The sequence below is a fragment of the Eulemur rufifrons genome, chromosome 27 (genome assembly GCF_041146395.1).
Source record: "Eulemur rufifrons isolate Redbay chromosome 27, OSU_ERuf_1, whole genome shotgun sequence".
Classification (NCBI taxonomy): Eukaryota; Metazoa; Chordata; class Mammalia; order Primates; family Lemuridae; genus Eulemur; species Eulemur rufifrons.
In genome coordinates this window covers 27,885,317-27,910,426 of record NC_091009.1, presented here as the reverse complement: position 1 = coordinate 27,910,426, position 25,110 = coordinate 27,885,317, and the positions used below count along the sequence as shown (strand labels likewise).

General features: G+C 49.8%; 1 protein-coding gene across 2 annotated transcripts; it reads right to left on the bottom strand.

Moving 5' to 3' along the window:
• Positions 1–5,683: 5,683 nt before the first annotated feature.
• On the bottom strand, positions 5,684–24,039 carry RAB7B (RAB7B, member RAS oncogene family). Of its 2 annotated transcripts, none has more exons than XM_069459333.1 (6): positions 23,891–24,039; positions 17,355–17,423; positions 16,698–16,824; positions 15,757–15,972; positions 10,189–10,314; positions 5,684–6,952 (listed from the first exon to the last, which is right to left on the bottom strand). In XM_069459333.1, the coding sequence occupies exons 2-6, from the start codon at positions 17,405–17,407 to the stop codon at positions 6,875–6,877; spliced, it is 600 nt and encodes a 199-aa protein (XP_069315434.1). In that variant the 5' UTR covers positions 17,408–17,423; positions 23,891–24,039; the 3' UTR covers positions 5,684–6,874. The 2 variants fall into 2 exon arrangements, with proteins under 2 accessions (XP_069315434.1, XP_069315432.1); XM_069459331.1 differs by lacking the exon at positions 23,891–24,039 and adding an exon at positions 22,063–22,121.
• Between the last annotated feature and the right edge of the window lie 1,071 nt (positions 24,040–25,110).

Sequence of the window (25,110 nt, the reverse complement as noted above, 5' to 3'; positions counted from 1 at the left end):
TATGAGCCAAGCACCCAGGCCCACAGAGGCAGCAACAGTGAGTACTACAATCCCTCCACCGGAATAGCGTTTTCCAATTTATGCCCCACGCACACCTGCAGAGTTCACTTGATTGCCCCCTAAACCTTTAAAGGAGGCAGGGCGTGCCTCAGTGTCTCCATTTTACAAAAGGAGAACAGAGGTTCAAAGGGATGACACCACTGGCCCAAGGTCATGCTCTGTCTGCTTGCTCTGCTTTATTCCTCTTCCACAGCTTTCACCCCGCTGGACACCTTATGTGATTACTAGAATGCAAGCTCTGTGATAGTCTGTTTTGTCCACTGCTCCATCCTCAGCCCCTACAACAGTGCCTGGCACATAGTAAGCACTCAGTAAATATATGTGGAATGAATTAATGAAGGATAGAAGAATTAGTGAATGGCAGAGCTAGGCTTCAAACCTCTCAAGCAGGTGGCAGAATAGCTAGTTAAGGGGCCCAGTTTCTGGAGCCCAGCTGCTTGGGTTTGGGCCTTGGCCTTGCCACATACTAGCTGTGCAACTTGGACAAGTTACTTAACTTCTCTGTGCTCCACTTTCCCCATCTGCCTAACGGGAATGATAATGTAACACTGAGTTCATAAAATTATCATGAGGACTAAATGAGTTAACATTCATGAAGCACTCAGAATAGTGCCTGGTACATGATAAGCCTCAGTACATATTTGGTAACTAAAAAAAAAAAAACAATCTAAGTATCTTGATGTTAAATCTAGACTTCTTTCTCTGAACCAGGCAATATAGAGCTTTGTAGCTTCCAAATCTCCAACATAGTCATGAATTTATTTTATCTTTATATCATCCTTGTGAAGTAAGCAGGAAATAATTGCTATCTCTATTTTACAGCGGAAAAAAACTGAAGCTAGAAATGATGAGTCTGGCTCGAGGTCAAACGGAGGCTTTAATTAAGTTTATCTGACTGAAATGTACTGCTCTATCCGTGATTCCACGGGTAATTCCCTCCCCCATATCTAGCCCAAAACAAAACAAACAAACAAAATATTAATATCAGAGGCTGGCAGAGATTCTCAGAAGGCCTAAAAATGAAGGCCTATTTTCAGGGTTTGGAAATCCATTTAATTCTCTCTAATCATAGGCTGTTGTAAATAAGACAAATGTTGCTGAGAGAGTTTAAGGTCAAGGAAAACTCCTAGAGGCTCAAGAGTGACAGATTCAAGCCTGCAAATGTCTGGGGAGCTCCCTGCCAGCCAATGGGCTCTCCTCCCAATGAGCAGCTGTCTTCTCGGGTAGCCGGTGGGCCCAGAACTGTGCCAGGTGCTGTGGGAGCAGAGGATCTTTCCAGTTCAGAGGGTAAAGGTAGACTCTTCCTGGGGCTAGCCTTGTCAGCTACCTACTTCCAGAGACTCTAAGCAGGTGTAAGAATTTGCATTTTTAAATTCTGTTTTAAGTGACCACAATGCTAACCAGATGATCTGAGTCTGGAATAGACCCTTTCCAATAGGATGGCCTTGTGTGCCCCACCCCCACCCCACTCCAGGCTAACCTCTATCTAAATGTTGGTTTCGTCATTCCTTGTTTTTACCACGTGTTTCTGATAAACATGTGCAAAGGCAAACCATTGAGTTTTGCTTGGTTTTGAACTTTCTATAAATGTTATACAACACATCTTCCCCTGCTTTCTGGCTTCCACGTGAGATTCACCCGGTTGATGTGTGCGGCTTCAGTTTATTCATTTCCACTGCTGTGAAATTCCATTGTTTGAATATACTGTACCACATTTTATTTATCCAATTTCCTGCAGAAGGATGTCTAGGTCATTTCCAGTTTTATTTATTTATTTTTTGCTATTACAGACAATGCTACAAAGAAAATTCTTTTTTTATTTTATTATTTTTTTGTTTTTTAATATGAAGGGGGAGTGAGGTTCAATTTCCTTTTTCTTTTTTTTTTTTTTTTGAGACAAGAGTCTTACTCTGTCACGCTGGGTAGAGTGCAGTGGCGTCATCATAGCTCACTGCAACCTCAAACTCCTGGGCTCAAGGGATCCTCCTGCCTCAGCATCCTGAGTAGCTGGGACTACAGGTGTGTACCATGACACCCGGCTATTTTTTTCTATTTTTAGTAGAGACGGGATCTCACTCTTGCTCAGGCTGGTCTGAACTCCTGAGCTCAAGTAATCCTCCCTCCTCAAGCTCCCAGAGTGCTAGGATTACAGGCATGAGCCACTGCACCCGGCCCAAAGAAAATTCTTGATCATGTCCTCTGTTGCACCTGACAAGGTTGTATATGTGACGGGGTGGAACTGCAGAGTCACAGGGCCTGTTTGGGGTGCATTTTATTCAGTACCTCTCCAAAGTAGTTGTACTAGTTTCCCTCAGAGTCTACAAGCTAGAAGAGAGTCTTTTGAGGGGCCGGTGTTGAGCTTAGGAAAGGGGGCACCAAGGTATTAACTCACTGGCAGGCCTTGAGATTAACCTTGAGAAGTATCTACCCTGAGCATAGTCATTTACATGGTAATTCACAGAGCGGTACATGCACTTGATCGTTTATCTCCAGAGCTGAGCCTGGAAATACTTGGAAAGACTTGCTGTTATTTGGCCAACATCCCAGGAGAAAACTGGCCTCCCCTCTGACACAGGAGAAGCAAGAACAAGCGAGGCAATCTCACCCCATCTGGGAGACTTGGCATCTCTGCCACAGCATGTGAAGCCTGTGTCCTTCTCTTGTCGCGGAATCCAACCTTGTCAGCCTTGGATTCAAGGCCACCGTGTGACTGACTGGCGGCAGCTAGGTCCTGGTCGGGATCCCGCCCCTCCCTGCTTGTTCTTCCTCCTTCTCTCCCCTCTTTCTTCTACCGATATTTGTTTTTCTTCTTTTTAAATTTTGATTGGGTCATATATTCAAAGAGTTGGAAATTCAAATATAAAGTTACACGAGGAAAAGCCTTGTTCCCACTACTGACTCCCACTTGCTTGGTCCCTCTTATGAAAGATAGTCATTTTTATTCATTTCTTATGTGTCCTTCTAGCGTTTTCTTTATGTATAAGCAAAAATGAATATACAGTCTTATTTAAACTTCCTGTTATAGAAAAGGGAGCACTTTATACACGTGATTCCGCAGTTGCCTTTTCACGTCATGACACATCTTGGGTGTCAATTCCACTTCACAGAACATTTGTTGATTCTTTTTAAAAACAGTTGTGTAATATTCTATTGTATTCCACCAATATTTATCACTTGCTGTGCACCAGTGTCTATGCTGGGTGCTGGGGTCCAATGATGACTCAAAACGGGCCCTGCCTTCAGGGAGACCACAGTCTAAGGGCAACAGATGGACAATTGGAATGAAGTATTGCAGGTACCATTCATTGCAAAAATGCTGAGCACCACACACTCTCCAGGCATTGCTGTGGGCACAGGGGAGGTGACGGAAAATACAGCCCATGAGAAGCCCTGTCCCACTTCCATCCCAGTGCAGCTGATGTTCTGGCGCTGGGACGAGGGAGACTGGGGGAGGTGGAGGCTCAGGGCAGGGCCTCTCACCTGGTCCGAGCAGTCTACCTGCAGGGAATGAGGTTTCCGCTGGTAACCAAGAGCTGGGGAGGAGTTAGCAAGGTGAAGGGCCAGAGAAGGACCAGTGTTCCTTCCAGCAGTCTCCAGCTAGCCAGGGCAGGGAGGTGACAGGCACAGCGGCCTGGGAAACTGAGAGAAGTCCCTTCCTCGGGAGCCCTGAGGGAGTTGAGGCCTGACCAGTAGGCAGTGGAGGGCAGTGTGTGTGGGGGGGACCCTGCGGGCCCCAAGAAGAATTTTGTCCTCATGGATGCCACAGGGATGGCCACCGTGTGGAGGGACGAGCAAGGGGGCAAGAGGGCAGGCAGGAGGCTGCGGGGAGGGCGGAGCAGAGGGTGAGGGGAGAAGGAAATGGATCTCTTGGCGTCCTGCCAGCCCAGCCCAGGTTTATTCCAGGTTTATTTGGTGATAAGATTTGGTTTTGTTTTTTTCCCCGAGCCCCAAGGGCGTGTGCCACCCGGAGCCCTGGCCTGGAGTCCCGCTGTTACCCAGCAGCAGTCTGGAGCTGCTCCTCAGGCAGGACTGCGCCGGCATAGGAGTGGCCTGGGCCAGAGGCGTCTTGTTCATCCGGGTCCTTTCTCTGAAAGGGTGGCAATGAAGGCACCGGAAGTGCTGCCACACCCCCGTCAGGGCCCAGCCTGAAGTCACAGCCCCCAGGCGCTGCCTCCGTCCACCAATCCCTGCGCCTACTGGGGAGGGTACCGAGGGCCAGTCTCAGACTCAGGAGCAGGGTGGGGCTGGGGTGGGGGTGGTCCGCAGTTCCCTGTGCCCTGGGCATGGGTCGGTTGTGATGGATGGATGCTCTGGGTTCTCAGGCTCTCCAGCCCCCCTCACCCCATTTGGAACATTCTGTCCTGGCTCCTGCAAAATGTGTGCCTTGGGCCTAGGGTTGAATCTCAGTGCGGCTCTGACTCTTGCAAACACAGAATCCTCTCCCTTCACGCTGCAGTGTGTCTGAGGCCCAGGCACACCGGGCCACACCGGGCTGGGCCTGGCCAGGGGTGCTGTCACTCTGGGGGGCACTGAAAACTCAGGTTTGCTCAGGACAGACTTCACGGACGTGTGGCCTGCCCTCAGGAGGGCCCATCTTTCATTTAAAGTTCCGCTGTCGCCATCTTGAAATTCTTAATCATTTTTGAACAAGGGACCCAGCATTTTCATTTTGCATTGAGCCCTGCAAATCATGCAGCCAGTCTTAGTTCACTTTTAGTTGTTTGCCCTTTAGTGTCTTTTGCATTTTGAGCTATGTAGGTGTGTTTTGTAAATATAAAAACTACATGCCACACAGGATAAAAACAAAGAAGTGCACATTTATTATTTATTGCGCACATTTAGAAAGGCTCCTTATGTCCCCTGCGGTGCAGGAGCTGCTGCGCACCTATGCAGGACACGTCCAGTCGCGTCTCGCCGACTCCCAGGACAGCCCATGTGACGGGCAAAACGCACCCTCCCCTGCCAGGAGGGCCTGTCACAGACAGGTGTGCTCCAGGCCCACCCTGCCCCCACGCCGACTTCCCGCTGCTGCCCAGGACAAGCCATTTCATGCTCCAGAGCTGGGCGGGGGGAGAAGAGGCCCCCAAATCCCCTTGCTGACCCCCCCACTCCCCCACCTCTGGGCGTAGCTTCAGAGTCAGGTGACACTGGCTGTCCTAAGCTAACATCCCAGCTCTGCTCGGAACTCAGGAAAGGACACCTGTGTGGACAGGAGACCTCTGTGGTGGGCAGGGACTTGGCCGTTGAAGACCCTGACAGGACATCTTGTCCACCCCCTCCGGGCTGGGCCAGAAGGGAAAGTAGGTTGTGGCCTTAACTCTGCAGGGACAGAGAAGCCATGAGCTCTCCAGGCACATCATTCTAGCATTTGCCACAGACGCTGATTTCTTGCCCAAATCACATATGTTGCAGTTTTTGCTCATTTCTTTCTAGGCTGCAGAAATTGGAATTCTCTGCCCCACAAATCTCGAAGGGCTGAACATGGCCTGAGCCGGGGAGCAAGCTTGGAGCATCCGCAGGACAGAAACGCCGGTGTCTGTGCAGCCTCCATGGGCCGCTCAGCCTGGAAGAGGAGCACTACTGTCCTCTGCTGGCCAGATCGCAGAGCGTCAGGGAGCCTTTGCCTTGTCTCTGGGACAGCAGCTTTGAGTCCTCAGGTCAAAGAATGTCCCTTCGTTGTTCCTGGAACATGGCCTCTCACCTCTGGGCCTTGGCCCTTGATGCTCCCTCTCCCTGGAATGTTCTTCCTCCAGCTCCCAGGTAGCAGCAGCCTTCTTATTCTCTAGACCCTGAGACCAAATGTCACCTCCTCAGGGAAGCCCTCCTGGACCACTTTGTCAAAATAGCACCTCATCCAAGCCCCTGTCTCTCTATCCCATGACTGTGTTTCACTTTGTGCATAGAACTTACCTGCTTTTTGAAAATATCTGCTTAAAGTCTGTGTCTGTTGCCTCTCCCCTCACCAGAGCTGGGCTTGGGAGAGCAGAGTGCTGGTCTGTTTTGTCTGTCACTGGACCTCAGCGCATCGTGCAGAGCAGATACTCAGACATGCTTGTTGAAGGAGTAAATGAATGCACATCAACAACAGCAACTGGGACGTAAACACAGCTCCTGGTCCTCAAAACCACACTCTAATGAATGCAGGGCACACATTACCCCCATTTGACAGACAAACAAACTGAGACTCAAAGATTTATGTGAGTGGCCTGAGCACCCAGCGAGGAGGAATGAGCCAGAGTCTCTGGTGGGTTTTCCTGTGCTCCCTCAGTCCTCCACCCTGGAGGGAGCAGAGGGCTGTCTCGGGCCTGACGAGCTTCTGCCCGGAGTCGAGGCAGGGCCAGCGTGAGTGTCCGGAGCCTCACTGCTTGGTCTGATCGCTCAGGGAGGCTGAGCTGCTCCACTGTCCACAGCTGCGCTTGTGGCCACGGGGGTCGGAGGTGGGACAGAGTGAAAAGGGGGGTCCACAGGAGAACCTAACCAGATCTAGAGACAGTGGCCTGTCTGCAGAAATCTGCTTTCCTGAGCAGGAGTGTGTTTGGGGAGGGCAGGTGGCAGCAAGCTGGAGCCACTGAGGGAATGGTGACTTCTCCAGGCCAGGATTTGGCTGTGACACTCTGGGCTTCATGCAGACCCCTGGGGGCCCAGCCCTGCCCTCCCTACACTCAGCCTGAGGCCCAGCGATAGGGCCAAGGGCTCTGGCCACACATCTGGCCGTTGGGCTGAGCCTGGGCAGGCGGCAGGGCTGGAAGGGTTTGTCATCCGCTCTCGAGCCAGGACGGCAGGCTCGCTCTCTCTGGGCGTCCAGAGCGGGAGCTCAGCAGCAGCTACTCCTTGACTGTTCCGGCGAGAGCTTGATGGAGTCCATGAGGTGATTCTCCAAGATGCTTCGGTACTGGGGGAGGAAAGGAGAAGTCAGCATGCGCGTCCCGAGACGGGAAGAGATAACATTCACAGCCTCCCCAGGTCCAAGTCAACCCCGAGCTCTTGCCATTTACGACATCATTTTCACTCGATTGTGTCATCATCTGGCTCCTCAGCTTTCCTGCAAACTTCCCGGCTGTGATTGCGTTTCCCGAGCAATCTTTTCTGCAGGCCCCGGCCCTCTCGGCGACACGTACACCTAACTGCGAAGTGATCCGGCACTGCCCTGACGTGCGCACCCTTTCAGTGGGGGTGTGACTGTGGGAGTCTGTCCCCGTGCCCTCAGCCTGGTCACCCCAGTGGCCCTGCCTTTGGGTGTCACATCCTGAGGACCTCATAAAGGTGCTGTAGTTCCACTGGGCAGCCACTAGCCAGACTGCTTCCTTCCTGAATGTGGCAATTTTGTCTTTCTCCAATTAACCCAAAAGGAACTGGGCCTCTCTGTGACATCTCAGGCCACTGGAGCTGGGGGCCCAACGAGCCCCAGCAGGGATGGTGTTGCTAACTTTCTAGGACCCAAATCCCACTATCCCAAATCCCCTAGAGCAGGTGGGTGTCTCTTCATTAATTATTAGGGTGTTCTTAGACATATTTTGGAATAACTAAAGACCTTAAACCTTGAATGTGGCCAAATTGGTACACTAAAGTAACTTACCTACCTTTTCTGCTTTCAGAATGTTGACTGAGCCCCTATCCTGGTCTCTCTATAGATGACTCACAAATTGCTATTTCCAGTCCAGAGCTCAGTGCAGAACTTAGATGTTTCCACCCGGTGTCTCCAGGAACCTCGAGTGCAATGTGCCCAAATGCACTTCATTACTCCTCGCTCTTACAAAGGCCCTGCCTTCTCCTCTGTTCCCTATCTTGGCTCATGGCATCACGAATCCATTGTCCCTTCATTTGTCCAACTAAGAAACCTGGGGACTAGAAAAAAATCTCCAGCCCTCGCCTGACAGCTCAAGAGATATTTAAGGAATCGAATTATTTCCACTTTATAGATGAGGAAGCTGAAGCCCAGAGGAGTCGCATGCCTGCCAAGGGGGGCGCTTGAAACAACCAGGGCAGGATTCAAGGCCAGGTCAGTCTGATGGCAGACACCGCACCTGTGACTTCCAGACCCTGATCAGCACATTTCCCCCATAAATGTGGGGGACTCACATGGGATTGCCAACCTCTTCTTTTACCGAGAAAGGATGTTAAAAAAGCAAACAAACAACAAGCAGACACGCTACTGTCTATGAACAGCACCATGTCATAAAAGCGACACAGTAGGAAGGACACACTTTGAAGAATAAAGGACACGTCTTCCCCAGAAAGGACAGCTACTATCTGCGCACCGGCATGGGCTGCGGGCTGACGGAAGCTTGCCTGTGACTAAGGCGGCACCGTGTTTGTGGAGCACTGTTTATCACATGTCACCATACGAGTTCCAACGGCGCCCCTCGGCATTCCAGGGCGATGCCGAATGGAAAGAACAGGCCCGTCTGTGCTTTAGGAGCCGACTCCACTGCGATAACAAAGCCACACTGTGTGACCAAGCACTGAGAGAGGACGCCCGGCTGCTCCCTGTAGCTGGAGATGGTGAGGGCTGGGGGCTGGCAGGGGAGGCAGGAGAAGAGCTCACGGGGGCCGGGGGGTGGGGGTCCTAAGATTTAGGCTCTGAGTGTAAGGGCGGCTAGCTGGAACCTTCTCCCTGGACAGCCTCTAGAGGTAGCCGCTGCCTCTCTCCGTCTGGGACAGCCCCCAGCTGGGCCCTGGGCACTTCTCTCCAGGGCAGCTGGCAGTGCAGGGCCACCCATGATGACCACGGAGGTTTCCACATATTCAGAATCATTGCCACGATTATCTTCTCCCTCGTCTAAGGAGCCCACCTCGATTAAATGTGGCAGAATGATAAACAAAAAAGATGAGACCCTTCCCGTGCCAATCTCTCCTGGACCCTTTTCTGAGCTTCGAACTCCACCTCACACTGGCATTAAAACTCTGCTACTGCTTCCAGGCAGCCTTCCGTGATCCTGCTCTCTCCCCACTCCCCTCCCCTGCAGCCTGGGATGTCTGTGCCCCTCCTCTGGGCCCCATTACCAGGCTCTGCCTCAACACGCAACACCAAATTGCAGCTGCTCAGGTGCCTGTCTGCCCTCCTCATGAGACAGGACCCCGAGCCCTGCACAGGGCCTGCCACTCAACATGTGCTTGTTGAACCACCACACCCCCAAGGGACCTACATCTATTCTTTTTTTTTTTTTGGAGACAGAGTCTTGCTCTGTAGCCTGGGCTAGAGTGCCGTGGCATCAGCCTAGCTCACAGCAACCTGCAACTCCTGGGCTCAAGTGATCCTCCTGCTTCAGCCTCCCAAGTAGCTGGGACTACAGATGTGTGCCACCACTCCCGGTTAATTTTTTCTGTTTTTAGTAGAGACTGGGTCTCGCTCTTGCTCAGGCTGGTCTCAAACTCCTGACCTCAAGCCATCCTCCTGCTTCGGCCTCCCAGAGTGCCAGACTTACAGGCGTGAGCCACCTCGCCCGGCCCACATCTATTCTTTTTTTGAGACAGGGTCTCTACTGGCCAGGCTGCAGTGCAGTGGTGCCATTATAGCTCACTATAACCTTGAACTCCTGGGCTCGGGTGATCCTCCTGCCATGCAGCCTCCCGAGTAGCTGGGACTACCACGCCTGGCTAATTATTCAATTTCTTTTACAGATGGGGCCTCACTATGTTGCTCAGGCTGGTCTTAAACTCCTGGCCTCAGGCAATCCTCCTGCCTTGGTCTCCCAAAGTGCTGGGATTACAAGTGTGAGCCATCGCATCCGGCCCTATTCATCTTTTTGACGGAAGGATGTCAGCAACTCCTGCAGGTTTGATATTTCACTTGGATAAATGCTTGGCACCATGGGGCTTCCCTCCTGCCAGTGAGGATTAGACTAGATCATCACTTTTCAAACCCTTACTAAATTAGACTCTTCGGGGGTGAGGTTCAAGACTGGAGTTTTTAGTTACTCCACAAAGGACTCTGACTCCACACTCTCAGGTAGGGTTATGCCTGGCATTCTGTGCTTCCAGCACTGAAGTATCCCCGAGTCCATCAGCAAAACAGTTAACCAAGACGATGAGCGGTTCTGTCCACCCACATCCCTCCCTGTACTCAAGGTGTTCTCCTCTGGAAGCTCCTGAGGTCCTCCCCACCCAGGGGCCACCACCGCTACTCACCCTCGACAGAGCCCGGCCGGCCAGCATCTCGAAGGCTTGCACCACGTTGATGTCATTCTTGGCACTGACTTCAAAGTACGGAATATCCTTCTCCTCGCACCAGCCCTGGGCTACCTCCTGGGGCACCTGAATGAAGGGAAGAAATGATCACTGTGGTTGTGTCACATCACCGCCATCACCACCATGGTCACGTCACCACCGTGGCCACCATCACCACATCTGCATCACATTAGCACCATCACCACCACCGTCACCACCGCGCCTGTTTATTGGGCAGACACCTTTCACGTGTCTGTAACTTTACGCGTGTTATCTCTTAAATCCTCAACGTAAATCTGTGAGGTGGGTATTGTTAGCTCCATTTCACAGGTGAAGAAACTGAGGCCTGGAGGGGAAAAAAACTTGCTTTAAATATATGTAGCTGAGCAGGATTTGAACACAGGCCTGGTGGAATTAGAGCCCAGTGCACTATGCTGCCTTCCTAAGGTCTAATATCTTAGGAGTGTCTTCCTGCCATTGGCTCCTTCTTCAGTCCCTTCAAAGGGAGATGGACACAGCAGACATGGGCGAGGAAGGGTAGGAAGGGAGGGCTTCCTTCCCCTGTGGCAGCTGGGCAGGCCCACACTTGGGAGGCCTGTTTCTGGGCAGAGATTTGGGTCCCTGCTGACCGTTTTTACCCAGGATAGAGTCCTGGGTGTTAGTGCGCTCGTACTATGGGCCAGGCACTGTGTTAGACACTTTATCATACATCAACTCATCTCAGCCTCTCAATGAGCCTGTGAGATGAATGTTATCAGCTCCACTTTCTAGACAAGAGCACTGAGGCTCAGGGAGGTTCAGTGACTTGTCCCTGACCACACAGCTGGGAGAAGGCAGAGCTTGGATGCAGCCCCAGCTCAGCTCCCCTGGCGTCCGCGCTGCCCTCTGCAGGGCACTGTGCAAGAGCCACGCTTTTCCCTTTCTGTTTCTCCCACTAGACTACAGGTTCCTTAAGCTCAGTCAAGACCTTTCGGCTCTCGGTCTGACACACATGAGCCACGCAGCACAGGGGAATGACCACACCTCTGCCCAGGTGCAAATGGCTGATGACAGTTTGGGGATGTTGGATCGGAAATGCTCTGGCAGGTCTTTGAGTTACTTCCAAAGACAACTGATACCACTGAGTTTGATGTCCAATTATTTCGGGTAGGAGGAAATGACAACATATCGAGCACTTGCTGTGCCTAGTATTTTATAACCATTATTTCCATTTATTTAGGGAGAAGCAAGGTCTCTCTCGTGGAGAAAGGACCGTTCTGCCATCTCCCAGAATGCAGTGCAGGCAGGGGGAGATCGGAGACTGCCCCTGTTCAAATCGTCTCTGTCACTCCTACACATTCTGGGAACATCTATCTTACTGGGATAAAAAGTATCATTGCTGTCCACTGTCTCTCTGGTCCTTGCTTCTTTGGCCTCAGAAGTGACAGGAGGGCTCGGCGGCTCTTGGCTTTCTTTCACAATGCCTCTGTTGTCTACCGGCAGTACTCTGGCTTCGTGAGGCTCACAGCCCAAGACTGAGGTGAAGGCCGGGATCAGCTAAGCAGTCTGAACTTTGGGGAGCCCAGGTGACACCCACATGCCCAGGAACAGCTGAACTTGGGCACAGCAGGGAGAATCCCCAGGCCTTAGTCTTGGCCCCTGACCTCTAAGATCCTCCTGCCTTTGGGAGAACCGATCCCAGAATTGGCCAAAATTACTCCCTCCTGTGAGGCATAGATGCCCAAGACATGGTGAATAATCAAGAAGCCTCACGGCTCAGGCAAAATCCTGAGCTATCTGAAGGAAGAGTGAAGGATGGCCAGGCCACTGAATGTTATCATCTTTACTGGTAACATGCAAATAAATAATCATTAGAAATTAACACCTTATACCTTGATAGCATCTTAGGATCGCCCGAGGGTTTTGTATCTTTTCAAGTCCCCGAGGGCAAGGCCTGGACTTACACTCCTCATAGCTCCTTTCATTCTACCCTGCCTAGGCCTGGGCTCCCACTCCCCCAGGTGCCAAGCATTTAACTGGGCATGCGGGTGGTGCTCAGCCGTTACAGTACAAATTGAATTGAAGTGAAGTGAAATGAAGTGAAGTGACCCTGCTTCTCCGGGAGGCAGGGGGGGTCTTTATATTTCGTGGTATGAGAAGCAGAAGGGCAGGATGGGTGCCCAAGTTCACCCAGAGCTACGGGGAACACGCTCGCGGCTGCAGGCCACCGACCTCAGCCGAACCTGCCCTCTTGTCATGGCCGGGTCTACCTGAGTGTCCAGTCTCTGTTTGTTTTATATGAAATGACTGAACACAGACTCTGAAATATCAGCTAGATTATGTTGCAAATTAACATTCTTTTTGCATCTCCCCCACGACTCAACCTCAGAAAGTTGGCCTGGGCAGAAAGCCACCCAGACAGTACTTTTCTCTTTTCTCTTCCAATTCCAGCTACAGTTTCATGATTTTTAAAATCATCTCATCTTTTATTTATAAACTTAAAGTTATTTATAACTTAGGCTCTAACTCCAGAAATAAGCTCCGGGTGTGGTACTTGGGGACATGAGAAGTATGAACATTCTGAAAGTGTTACTTTCATTAATTCTGCTTTTGGTTGACAAAATACCATTAACAGTTTACTTTGCTTGTTACAGTTTTGTGGGCTCATTGGGGGCCATACTTTTGACACAACTAGTCCAGTTTACATCATTTTATTTATGATGTTTTCCATCTCATATGCATCTAAAATGATCGATTATGCAAGTGTTAAAATTAGCATGTCAAGTACCAATTACTAAACCATTAAACCATTACTAAAAATAACAAAGAATATTTTTAGGAGCCATGATCCTAATTCTATGAATCAGTGGTAAGTTAGAATTTACCTACCTGAACATAGACCAAAGAATTCACATCCCAGTGAATAAATTCCTTATAGCATAGATGCTAGCAAAGCTTTCTAATAAACTAATTTTTTCACTATTACATTACATAGAAGGAGTAGGGACTTTCTTTAAAGCTAAGTCAGTACGTTCTTTAAAATCATTCTGGCAAAAAAATACATTCATGCATATATACCGCTATATGTGTGTGTGTGTGTGTGTGTGTGTGTGTGTGTATACTTGTGGGTGCCTTCATTGTGGTAAAATATACAGAACATAAAATTTACCATTTTAAGCGTGCACTTCAAGGGCATTAATTAGTTATATTCATGTGGTTGTGCAACCATCACCACTATTCATCTCTAGAACTTTCTCATCTTCCCAAATCTAGCCATATATATATGTATATATATATTAGAAACAGGGTGGGGATAAGTGGGTCTTGCTATGTGGCCCAGGCTGAACTTTAACTCCTGGACTCGCCTGATCCTCCCGAGTAGCTGGGGTGACAGGGGTGCACCACCATGCCTGGCATCTAGCAATACATTTTTAAATATTCATTTTCTTTGTATTAAGTAGGAAAGGCTGCTCTATTTCCCCAGCCCATCCCTTGGAGATGGTAAGAAAGGGGATAACGGTGGCAGCATTTCCTTTAATGACTTCTCAGGAAGTCGGTGTTCTGGTCTCCATTCCACTGACGGGAACCTGGACGGGCCGTGAGGTGCACCCGTGGGCGAGTGGATGTCAGCCTGGCGCTCCCTCAGCCGCCCTCAGCGGCACCTTCTCCATTTCCTCACACCGGCCGGGGCCTGGCAGAGCCCTGGCTAGGTCTGTGCAGAGCCTGACAATCTCGGGTCTGGGAGTGAGAGTCCCTCTGCTCTCCCCGCCCACCTCCTCCTCTCCACTTGCTGTCCTCATGTCACTATTGCTACCTCACCTCTGCCCCTCCTGCGCCACCTCCCTCCAAACCCTTTCCCCGCTTGCCTTGTTGAAAGACAAACTCCCCTCATCCTCCCTGCTCCAGGATCCTCCCTCCCCGTCCTTGCCTGGCTGAGCCCTGGCTCTTCCTGGGGTCTCCGCTGTCCTCCTGCCCTCTCCCCTGGGGCTATTTGCATGCTCTGCTCATGCAGGTCCCAGAGAGGCGGTGGCTTGCCTGGTCCTTCACCGCTCCTTTCAAACCTTTGTTCCTCTCTCTGCAAATCAAAGCTCACCCCCTGAGGCTTGGACAGCCGCTCACTCCTGGGAGGCATCACTGCCCTTCGGGCCTGCAGGTGCCCCTCATTCACTGGACTCTTGCCACCTGGGGAGGCTTCCTCCTCCCTCAGCAAACAGCTGCCCTCCCAGCCTCTGTCCAGGCAGCCTCGTCTTCCCAGGGCCGCTGTGACATGAAACCTGGCCTCCCTCCTCCCTCTCTTAGACCACCTCAGGATTCTCACCTGCAGCTGGCCCCAGGGGGGAAAGAAAGGGAGACACCTTGGCTTTGAATGACCTCAGGTTGTTATCTGAGGCTGGTGTTTGTAATTAGAGAGTTGGCACTGAGTTTCCAACCTGAAGTGACCATAGAACTGATGACTGCTAGATATCTATTATATGAGGGGCATCTACCCGAACCCAGAACACAGGACAGGCTTCCTGGGACAGACTTCTCCTTTGAAATTTCACTCTTATGTGTTCCAAAGCCTGCTGGCCATCTCTAACTAGTTGTTCTACAGGCTCCTCAAACTCAGCATGCCCACACCAAACACATGGCTTTATGAACAGGAGGCTCTCCTTTCCCAGCGGTGGCTCAGTTGGAAGCATCGTCCCTCCCTCCCTCCTTCTATCCACCAGCGCACTTAATTGTGCCAAACGATGCCTCCTTCTATTGCTTTTCTCTGTTTGAACCACTGTGAAAATGTGGTTCAAACGTGATGGCTCAGTTCCCCATTACTTTTCTCCATGTGAAACGCTAAGAAAACTTAGTTCAAACAGCGCTTTGCGGTGTCATTTGGGCTTCGTTTCACACCAGAGCACCTTGTGCAAATTAAGTCTACCTACACTCTTTCTTCGTTAGCGTTGAAAGGGCTCTCTCCGCAGCGGCCCCGTGACAGCCGGCACCTGCGCCAGTGGAGTGGACCAGCTCTCAGGTGTTTCAGCTAATGATCCAGAATATTCTTAAGCTAATAAAAAGCCATTACTTTCCTAGAAAACTTACAGATCCAAGAATTTATAACTGCAGGCCCCCCCACCTGACCCTGGGCAGAAATACTGTTGTTCCACAGATTAATTCAAATTCCACCGAGACCTGACTCCTGCCGGCCTCTGGTGCCTAAGCTCCTCCTCTCCCTGTCCCCAGACAAAACTGTCCTCAGTTTTCACTCACATCAAGCTATTTCTTCAGCCTGGAACCCACCTCTTATAGGGAGTCTGCCATATGTTCTGGGCTTGGGTAGATGCCCCTTTATTGTGGTCCCCAGATATCCAAGATACATCTCTCTCTATCGCTGCATTTACCATATTGTACCACGATTATCTTTTGCAGTGTCTATATCCCCTCCTAGACTGTGAAATTCTGGAAGTAAGGACCGTGCCTGATTCAGCTCTGTATGTGTGGGACCTCACACCATACCTGGCACACAGTGGGTACTCACATGTTTTTTGAATGAATGAATGAATGAATCAACGGTACCTTCCGGTCAGCCAGATCGATTTTGTTCCCCAGCAACACCATGGGGTAGGATTCCTCCATGGGGACAATCTTGGCCAGAACATCGCCCCGCCAGATATCCAGGGCTTCGAAGGACTCCAGGTCGGTGACATCGAAAGCCAGGACACAGCCATCCGAGCCTTTGTAGAATGTGGACACCATGGAGCGGAACCGCTCCTGACCGCCCGTGTCCCAGATCTGCAGGGGAAGAGCAGGCGCCCCGCGGGGCCGTGGTGAGTGGCTGGAGTCAGGCCCACCTGGGTTGGTTACTTCATGTCAAGGCTTCCTTTTCCGCGTAGGGAGCAGGAAGCCCTGGTACAGGTGCATGTGGTCCTTGTGGCACTTTGTCCCACCCATGCAAACTGTGACACCTTTGCAGTAACATTTAGCATCCTGAGAGTACTTTCACCTTTGAACTCTCATTTTTCCCCTGGGTCATCAGGGCAGGGCTTGTTGTTCTCATCTGACAGATGTAGAAACTTGGACTTTGGAGTGACTTGCCCAAAGCCACCTGCCAAGTTTTCCAGGGAACCTGAGACGAGGTGTGGGGCCTCCCAGCTCCTGTTACGTTAGTGTTTTTCCTTCTAGACCAGGCATCGCAATTTTTTTTTTTTCTGTGAAGAGCCAGATAGTAAATATTTTAGGCTTTGCAGGCCACACAGTCTCTGTTGCAACTGCTCAACTCTGCCATTACAGTGCAAAAGACAGCAAATAAACAAATCGGTGTGGCTGTGCCCCAGGGAAAATTATTTACAAAAAAGCAGGTGGTGGACCAGATTTGGCCCACGAGTTGAAGTTTGCCCATCTCTGCTCTAGACCATTCTAGCTCCTGGTGTACATTGCTACACGAGTGGCTGTCCAGGGAGTGTGGGGTGATTTTCAGGTGTTTGCAAAGTTGAAGTGGGAAAGGGAGGGCTGCTCACCTGTAGCTTCAAAGTTGTGTCACCCAGCATGATAATCTTGGAGAGGATGCTGGCCCCCAGCGTGGTCTGGTATTCCTCGTAAAATGTTTTATGCACATACTGGTGAAGGAGAGAGGTCTTTCCCACACTGAGGAAAAACCCCAGACTCATGTGAGCACACACTTGCAAACACACATGCACATACACTCACACCATCCTCAGAATCTTATCATGCCCCTCCTGCCACTCTCTCTCCCTGAGAGTCTGAATTTCTAACGTTTGTGGTCCATGGACCACACTTTGAGTAGCAAGGGACTGGGACATTATTTCTAGAAGTAGAAACCAATCAAAGTGAGCAGACTGGTTTGGAGAGAACTGAATATCTCATAGCCATGCTCGGTTTTCCCTGTGTGTGGTGGGAGACAGACGCTCAGTGGCTTGTCTAATTCACACAGCTGGTTCCTGCAGATTACTGAAGAGCTGCGGCCAGAAACCATCTGCTTACTCCCAGCCTCTTCTTCTCAACTAAGCTCCCTTCCTTGGGGTGGGATGCACTTCCTGGTGCCTCCCTGAATCAAAAAGGGACCCATGGCAGGTGGGAACACACCCATGAGTTCTCACTGTCCTTAACTAAGAGGCTGCTTCCCAACTCCCAGAGCTGATCTGAGCTAAGCTTACCCAATGGCTCCGACGATGATGAGTTTCAGGTCCACTTTCTTCTGAGGATTCATGGAGGGGATTCAGAGCCTGTAGGGAAAGAGAGGTCATCCACAGAGGTGATCCAGTGTCCCCTGTGCTCATTGTCACTGAGGCTGGCCTCAGCTTTCCCCTTTTCCATGGGCGGGTCACTGCTCTGGCCCAGGACTAGGTGGGGTTGTTCTCTGAGAGAGGCATAAAATTCAGGGAGCCTTATATGCCTTCCCCCCTCTACCCCTGGGGACCTCCTCGGGGCTGGCAGGATGGTGCCCCACAGAACAGGCAAACCTCTCGTCCTTCACCTCTACCGACCCTGCTCCCGGAGGCAGGCTGGAGCGCCAAGAAGGCAGGACAGGATTGAACAGAGGCCACGCAGACAGCCAAGCCTGGAGCCTGCGATGGAGGGCAGTGTGGGAAGAAGTGATGGGGGGTGGGCAGGACAAGGGGTTCATTGTCGGAACACCCAGAGTCTTTGGATGGAAGAGTGCCCCTCCCCCAGCCCAAAGAGTTGCTGCAATCGCAGAATCAAAAGGCTCTTCTCTAATGCAGCTGGTGGGAGTGTAATTGGTACATGTTTCTGGAAAGCTATTGGCAGCAAGTGTTGAGAGCCTTAAAAATGTTCCTGCCCTCCACTTCTAGGAATTCGTCCTAAAGGAATCATCCAAAATGTGGGTAAAGATTCTTTTCAAGAATGTTCTTCACAGCAGTGTTTATAAACATCCAACAATCAAGAAGTGGTTAAATCACGGCACACAATGAACTATTAAGTAGTCACTAAAATGGAGTTTTTGAGTGTTAATATATTATAATAATGAGGGAAAAAGCTCATGCCCTAGGATCCAAATGAAAAACAGAAGATACTAAACTGTGCATGCAATACCTCCCCAAATATTTAAACGAGTTCTTATTTGCACAGAAAAAGGCCTAGAAAGGAATATATAAAAAAATTAGATCCAGCAATCCCAGTAGTGGGTATATAGCCAAAGGAAATGAGATCAGTATGGTAAAGAAATATCTGCAGTCTGATGGTCATTGCAGTCTATTCATAATGGCCAGGATATAGAATCAACCTAAGTGTTCGTCAACAGATGAATGGATAGAGAAAATGTGGCACATACATGATAGATACTATTCAGCCTTAAAAAAGAAGAAATCTTACCCTTTACAACACAGATGAACCTGGAGGACTTTATGGTAAGTGAGATAAACCAGGCACAAAAAGACAAATACTGCGTGATCTCACTTATACGTGGCATCTAGAAAAGTCGAACTCACGGGTAGAGGGTGGAATGGTGGTTGCCAGGGGCTGGGGTGGGTGGTTGGGGAGATGTCGGTCAAAGGACACAAAATTTCAGTTAGACAGGAGAGGAATACGTTCAAGAGATCTATTGCCCAACGTGGTGACTAGAGTTAACAACAAAATATTGTAATCTTGAAAATTGCTAAGAGAGTATATTTTAAGTGTTCTCACATAAAACAGTAAGTATGTGAGGTAATGGATAGATATGTTAATTAGCTTGACAACATTCCACAGTGTATACATATTTCAAAACGACATGTAATGCTGGTAAATATGTACAATTTCTATTTGTCAAATAAAAATGTAAGTGATTAATTCTGAGTGGTAGGAAATTACATGATTTTAATTTTGTTCTCTATGCTTTTTAGTATGTTCCAATTTTTTTCAATAACAAACATGTCTTGTTCCCATAAGAGAAAAAAATACATATGTGTGTGTATATATATTTTTTAACAAGGTAAAGCGAAACTGTCACAGAGGTCTGTGCTTAACTGGCTCTTTGGTTTCACCCTACGTGCACACGTACATATACACTATTCCCAACTCCCGGGTCTTTTATCCTTGGAAGCACCAGGCTGCCGAGCAAACCTTATCCAATTCTGCTCAGCTGAGGTGTCTGAAGTTGGGCAGCTTGTGTTTCCCCTGGTACTTGGAAAAAGATGTAAATTGGATGTCCTGAGACCTTGGTTCTTACTTTGCTACTGTGTGACCTTGGGCCAGTTACTTCCCCTCTCTGAGTCTTGGCTTTCCAACTGGGGAATGAGTCCACTGAGCCCTTATGGTGCATCTCACACCGTAAACTAACATTTACCTGTGAATATGCAAATAAACAATACACATTGTTGTAAGGGTTAAATGAATGAACACATTATTATAACATATTATTGTGACATATTCACTGGCACAAATGAAGGACTCAAGAAATGTTAGCCATTTTATCACACACAAAAACAGCCTGTGGGGTCGACACTATTATCATCTCTGACACTGAAGAAACATGTTTAGAGAAGTTAAGCAGTTCATCCCCGAAGACATAGACCTTGGAAGTGGCGCAGCCTGAATTTGGGGCTGGGATTGGAGTCTGGGCTTTGCTCCAGAGACCACACACTTAACTGCTAGGTTCTGTGTCTGCAAAACTAGAACGAGGATCACACACCCTGCCCGGTGGTGGCCCTGTCAGAGAGCTCAGGGGCTGGATGAGTGAGGATTTGACACGGGGAGCCCAGCTGTGTGCTTATGAGGGGAGCGCTGGGGTGGGCGGGGGAGGTAGAAAGTGTATGTGATGTATGAAACAGAGCATGGATGTGCACCGTGTGTAAAGCACTCCTACAGATGACAAAAGACAACATACCAGTAGAAAAACGGGCAAAGAATATGAACAAGTAACCAACTGAAGTCTTATAAAGCAGCAGTTCCCACCCAACCTTTTTGGCACCATTAACCAGTTTCATGGAAGACAATTTTTCCACGGACGGGGGTCCGGGGGATTCGGAGCTTAGGCAGTGATGTGAGTGATGGGGAGCGGCTGTAAACACAGACCAAGCTTTGCTCGCTCACTGCCGTTCACCTCCTGCTGTGCAGCCCAGTTCCTAAATTTCATGGAAGACCATCTTTCCAGGGATGGTGGGGGGAGGTGGAGCTCAGACAGTGACACAGCCTGGTTCCTAACAGGCCACAGACTGATATTAGTCTGTGGCCCAAGAGTTGGAGACCGTAGTTATAAAGGATTAGTAAGCTTTGAAAAGATATTCAGCCTTACTAATTATCAAGGAAATAAAAATTTTCAAAATACCGCTGTTTTTCACCCATCAGAGTGGCAAACATTTAAAAAGATTGATGCTAATATTTAGGGTTAGCAAGTGTGCGGGGGAAACACTCCAGTATACTGTTGATAGAGTGTGGATTGGCACAGTCTTTGAAGGGCAATTTGACAATATCAAAACTTAATATGCACATACCGTAGGTTCTTATGCTAGGAGTTTATTAATATCCTACAGAAATACTCACGCATATGCTCAGACACATATTTGTACAAAGATGATTGCCAAAGCATTGCTGCAATCCAAATGTCCATCAGTAAGAGACTCTGTAAATCCTAATCCATTCAGACTGTGCAACACTAGGTAGTTTTAAAAAGATGAAGTAAAAATATTATAGAAAGGTAAGTATGATAATTTAGGTTGAAAAAATCACTGAACATTTTGTATAGTATGATGCTAATTGTATGAAAACAAACCTCAGCCCTACATATGTGACTACATGCTTAATATTATATATACGCTGGTCCTGTAAATACACAGAAAGTTATGGGTAGATACCTACTAAATGATTAACAAGAAGAGAGGGGAAAGTTAGATTAGAGGCTAAAAGCTAATTTTATTTTATGTGTTTTGTTTTAAAATTTGTTACACAAGCCTAAGTTGCTTTTGTAATTAAAAGTGTGAAATAAAGACTCAACATTTCTTTAAAAAGAGCTTGTGGATGGATTGCAGCCCAAAGTCATCGAGCGTGACTTCCTAATAAGATGAATCGCTTTTGTGCCTGGGCAGCAGAGGGAGGCTGCCTGGTGCCATGCAGTGCTCTTGAGTTTTGGGGTCACAGTTCTCACCCGGCTCTGCACATTTGTGACCTTGGATGAGTTACTTGGCCTTGGGCAGCCTGTTCCTGCAGGGGTAAAATGGGCATCACTCCTGGCTGTGGCTTCCTCTGCAGGTAGCACGTGTCATGTGCTTACAGCACAACAGGCTCCCCACGTTTGGAAAGATCCAGATAAATGTTCAACAGCTGGGAGTGGGGAGGAGCGTGGGGGCCAGAGACCTGATTTGCGGTGCGTGCCACTTTCTATGATGTCACTACTCCCACGATGGCTGACTCAAGCCACCAGTGTAGAGCCTGCACCGGCACCCTGCTGCAAAGGCCACTTCATCCGGTCTCTCAGCCGTGCCTGAGCCCTCTCTGACACATGCATGGAAAGACAGAACCAGACCTGCCTCGTGGAGCTGCTTCTCCCTACTGGGGGTGAATTTCTCCTGCGGGGTCACACGGGAAATGCTCAATTCCTCTGCCACCTGCCAGCCCTTCTGAGGTTAGAAGTCTTCCCTTTGGGTTTCAGGTCTTCTTCAGAGCCTTCTACTTGTCTCAGCTTTAACTCTGAGCTGTCTCTGCTCACCACGACCCTGGCCCCTCCCCTGGATGTGGCTCAGAGTGTGTTGCTTTGCAGGCTGCCCTGCCCCACTCCCAGAAGGGGAGGAATTCGCTGAGGCTGCTGTTTAAAAATAGCCTGGTCCTTGGGTCCGGGATCCCTAGCAAGAGCAAGAGAGTGACCAGGACTGGGTCAGTGGCAAGGGTGGGGGGTGCGGTCGGCTTAGGGGTAGACACAGGCTGGCTCACCTAGGCGGCATATGCAGATCTCAGATGGTGCCTGGAGTCCCTGCCCATGTCCTCTCTGCTAGGCTCTGGCAATGACCGTCATTTTAAGCCTCCTCCCTCCCACTCAGCTGACTCATGCTTCAAAGGAAGACATCCCCCTAGAGGCCAGTCTGAGTCATCCTCCACTATTAAGTAAGAGTGAAAAGCAGGTTTGGAAAAGCAGGATTGGACACTGCCTTTAGCCAGACCAGGTCCACACAGAGCAGAACCTGCGGCGACCCACTCCCCACTGGGTGTGACCAACTCTTCCCCCACTCTGGCCTGGCAGCACTTCTAAGCCCCGAGCCTTGGCCCTGCCCATGTGCCAAAGCTACAATGTAGCCGAGTCCCCATGCAGTAAGAAAAACTGAGTTGTCTGGCCTGGGGGGAAGTGGTACAAGCACTCTTGGACCTGCTCTGCTCTCACTTTCCCACTTCCCTTCCCTCCTACCCCACTGGTCCCAGCCAGGACCCAGGCACTGTCTTCTGCTGTGTTTGTGTTGGGTGAGGAGTCATTTCTGCTGACAGGGGGACCAGCGAGCAGGGGCAGATGAGAATTCGGAAGCAGAGGCAGTCGCCCCTCTCCCATCACATTATCTTACCTGGCTCCTTGCCCCACTTTTCAGCACCCCCCACCCCAGATCCCACACCTTGGAAAATGACAAATATATCCACGCTGAAAAATAATGGGACTTACCATCTTGGGAGTAAAGTTTGCCTGCGAAAAGAGGCTCTCTAGGGAGCACAAGGCTTTGCTGCTTCCTAAGAACACACACGACTCTGCCTTCCCACTCAAACCCTGGCAGGTCCAGACCTGCTCCCTCCGGGAAGTGCCCCCACACCCCTGCTTTCAGGAGGCTCAGCACTCTTGTTCTGTAAGTTCTTTGAAGATATTAGTCCTGTCTCCCCAAGGAGACTGTCCATGCCTGAGGGCGAGACTGTGCCTCACACCTCTCTGTATCCCCTCAAAGACCCTAACTAATGCTGGGATTACGGAGGCTTCCGTAAATAGCCATCCATCCAACTGTCCATCTGTTTATCCATCCATCCATCCAGCTCATGCAGCGCATGCCTACTACGCACCAGCACGATGTAAGTCTGAGGATACAGGCAAGTTACTATCTTGCTGGGGCCCTTGTGGTAGGGGATTGATCTTTAAGCCCCCTTAAATTATTTTTACTTATACATAATGTGTAGAAATTATAGAGCACTTGCAGTTTACAAAATGCCATTATAGCCCAGTGGATTCCTGAGTCAAGAATAAGTAATTAGCGGCAAGCTGGGCCTAGAACCCAGATCTTTCCCCCTCCATTCATTGGCTCCCTTAGCATTGCAGCACTGCTCCTGGAGAAGTATTTGTGATTTAGAACAAGAGGGATAATCCCCATCTCCGGGGACTACCCTTCCCCTGATGAGACCCTGTGGCCGACACAGCTCCCTCCCAGAAGGTACCCTGTCCATGTGGCAAGGGGACTCAGCCCACCTGAAGGGTCTAGTTTCTGGCAGGTCCTGCTGGCTTGAGGGAGCAGCGCTGCCCTCTTCTGACTGAGCTGGCAGCTGCGTCCTGCCTCGGTCCGGTCCCGAGCTGGGCCCCAGCTTCCCGGGCAGGCAGGGAAGTCCTTTCTTGCTGTCACTCCCCGGGAGTTTCTCCAGGGTGGGGCTCTCTGGACTGGATCTAAACCCTGCAGCTGCCAGATTCCAAGACTCATCCTTGCACCCCCTGCCTCCACTCCTCCACCCAAACTGCCAAATAGCTCCTGGGGCTGCCGGGGCAGACAGAAGGACCGAGAGAAACTTCCAAGGCACTTACAGCTGTGGCTGAGCAGCACTCGGCCTCCGAGGCCAGATGGGGGTTCTCTCTGAGTCTGGAGGTTTCTTCTTAGAGCAGCAGTCTTGGCTGGGCCACAGGAAAAAGACTTCGGGAGCAAAAAAAGAGATTGTTGAGGTCAGCCTACCTCCCTCTGGGTTTTCCTCCTCTCCGTCTCGTGCACAGACTTGGGAAAGTTGCAAAAGAGGCTGGGCTGTGTGACCTCAGCTGTGTGGGTGGAGGGGGTGGAGTGGAATGGGAAAGCGAGGTTTCTGAGCTTTGGGGCTGAGGTTTCTGGAGTTGGGGACTCTTGAGAATGCAGCCGATGGGGACTCTGGCCTGTGGGGGTGAGGGTGGGAGCTCATGGGTCAGGGCGCCTGCAGGGTAACGTGCCGAGTTTGTGGGCACCATAAAGCGTCTCTGGCTGGCTTTAGGAACTTCTGCCTGCGCTGCTGGAAGCCACCCAGTAAAGGGGCCCTTTTGTTTGATGAAGGTTTAGGTACACACGTGTAGTAGATTCACTCCGACCACCAGCCTGGTGGGAAAAGGTTCTGGTCCTCGTGCCTTTCGCTCAGCCCAGTACCCTACATACACAGACCCCTCCCCACTCCACACCACACATACACACGCACACACATGCAAAATACACCACACCAGGCTTGTAAGATGTGAGGCAAGTCCTGACATCTCCCTGGACCTCTCAGGTGAGGATGTGTGACCCAAACGGAAGTATCTGGGAGACTACAGCACTTTAAAATGCTGTTAGGATGAGAAGAAATCGGTAAAAGATCTCCGGATACATGAAAAATCAGAGTGAAAGGACACCCCCAAAAGAAAACAATAACTCCGTACCAACGGAAACCAAGCAAAATGAGAATATTGAAATGACTGATAAAGAATTTTGAACATGGGTTGTAAGGAAGCTCAATGAAATATGAGAGAAAATAGAAACGTAACACAAAGAAATCACAAAGATAATGTAGGAAATGAACGAAAAATTGACTAAAGGAATTGAATTGTTTAAAAAAATCAGGCAGATCTTCTGGAAATGAAAAATCCATTCAAGGAAATACAAAACGCAGTGGAAAGCCTTAAAAGTAGGCTAGATCAGACAGAGGAAAGAATCTCAGAGCTAGAAGACAACACATTTGAATTAAACAAATCAGTCAAAAAGAAAAAACAGAGAAATGAGAGGAATGAAAAAACTCTACAAGAAATATGGG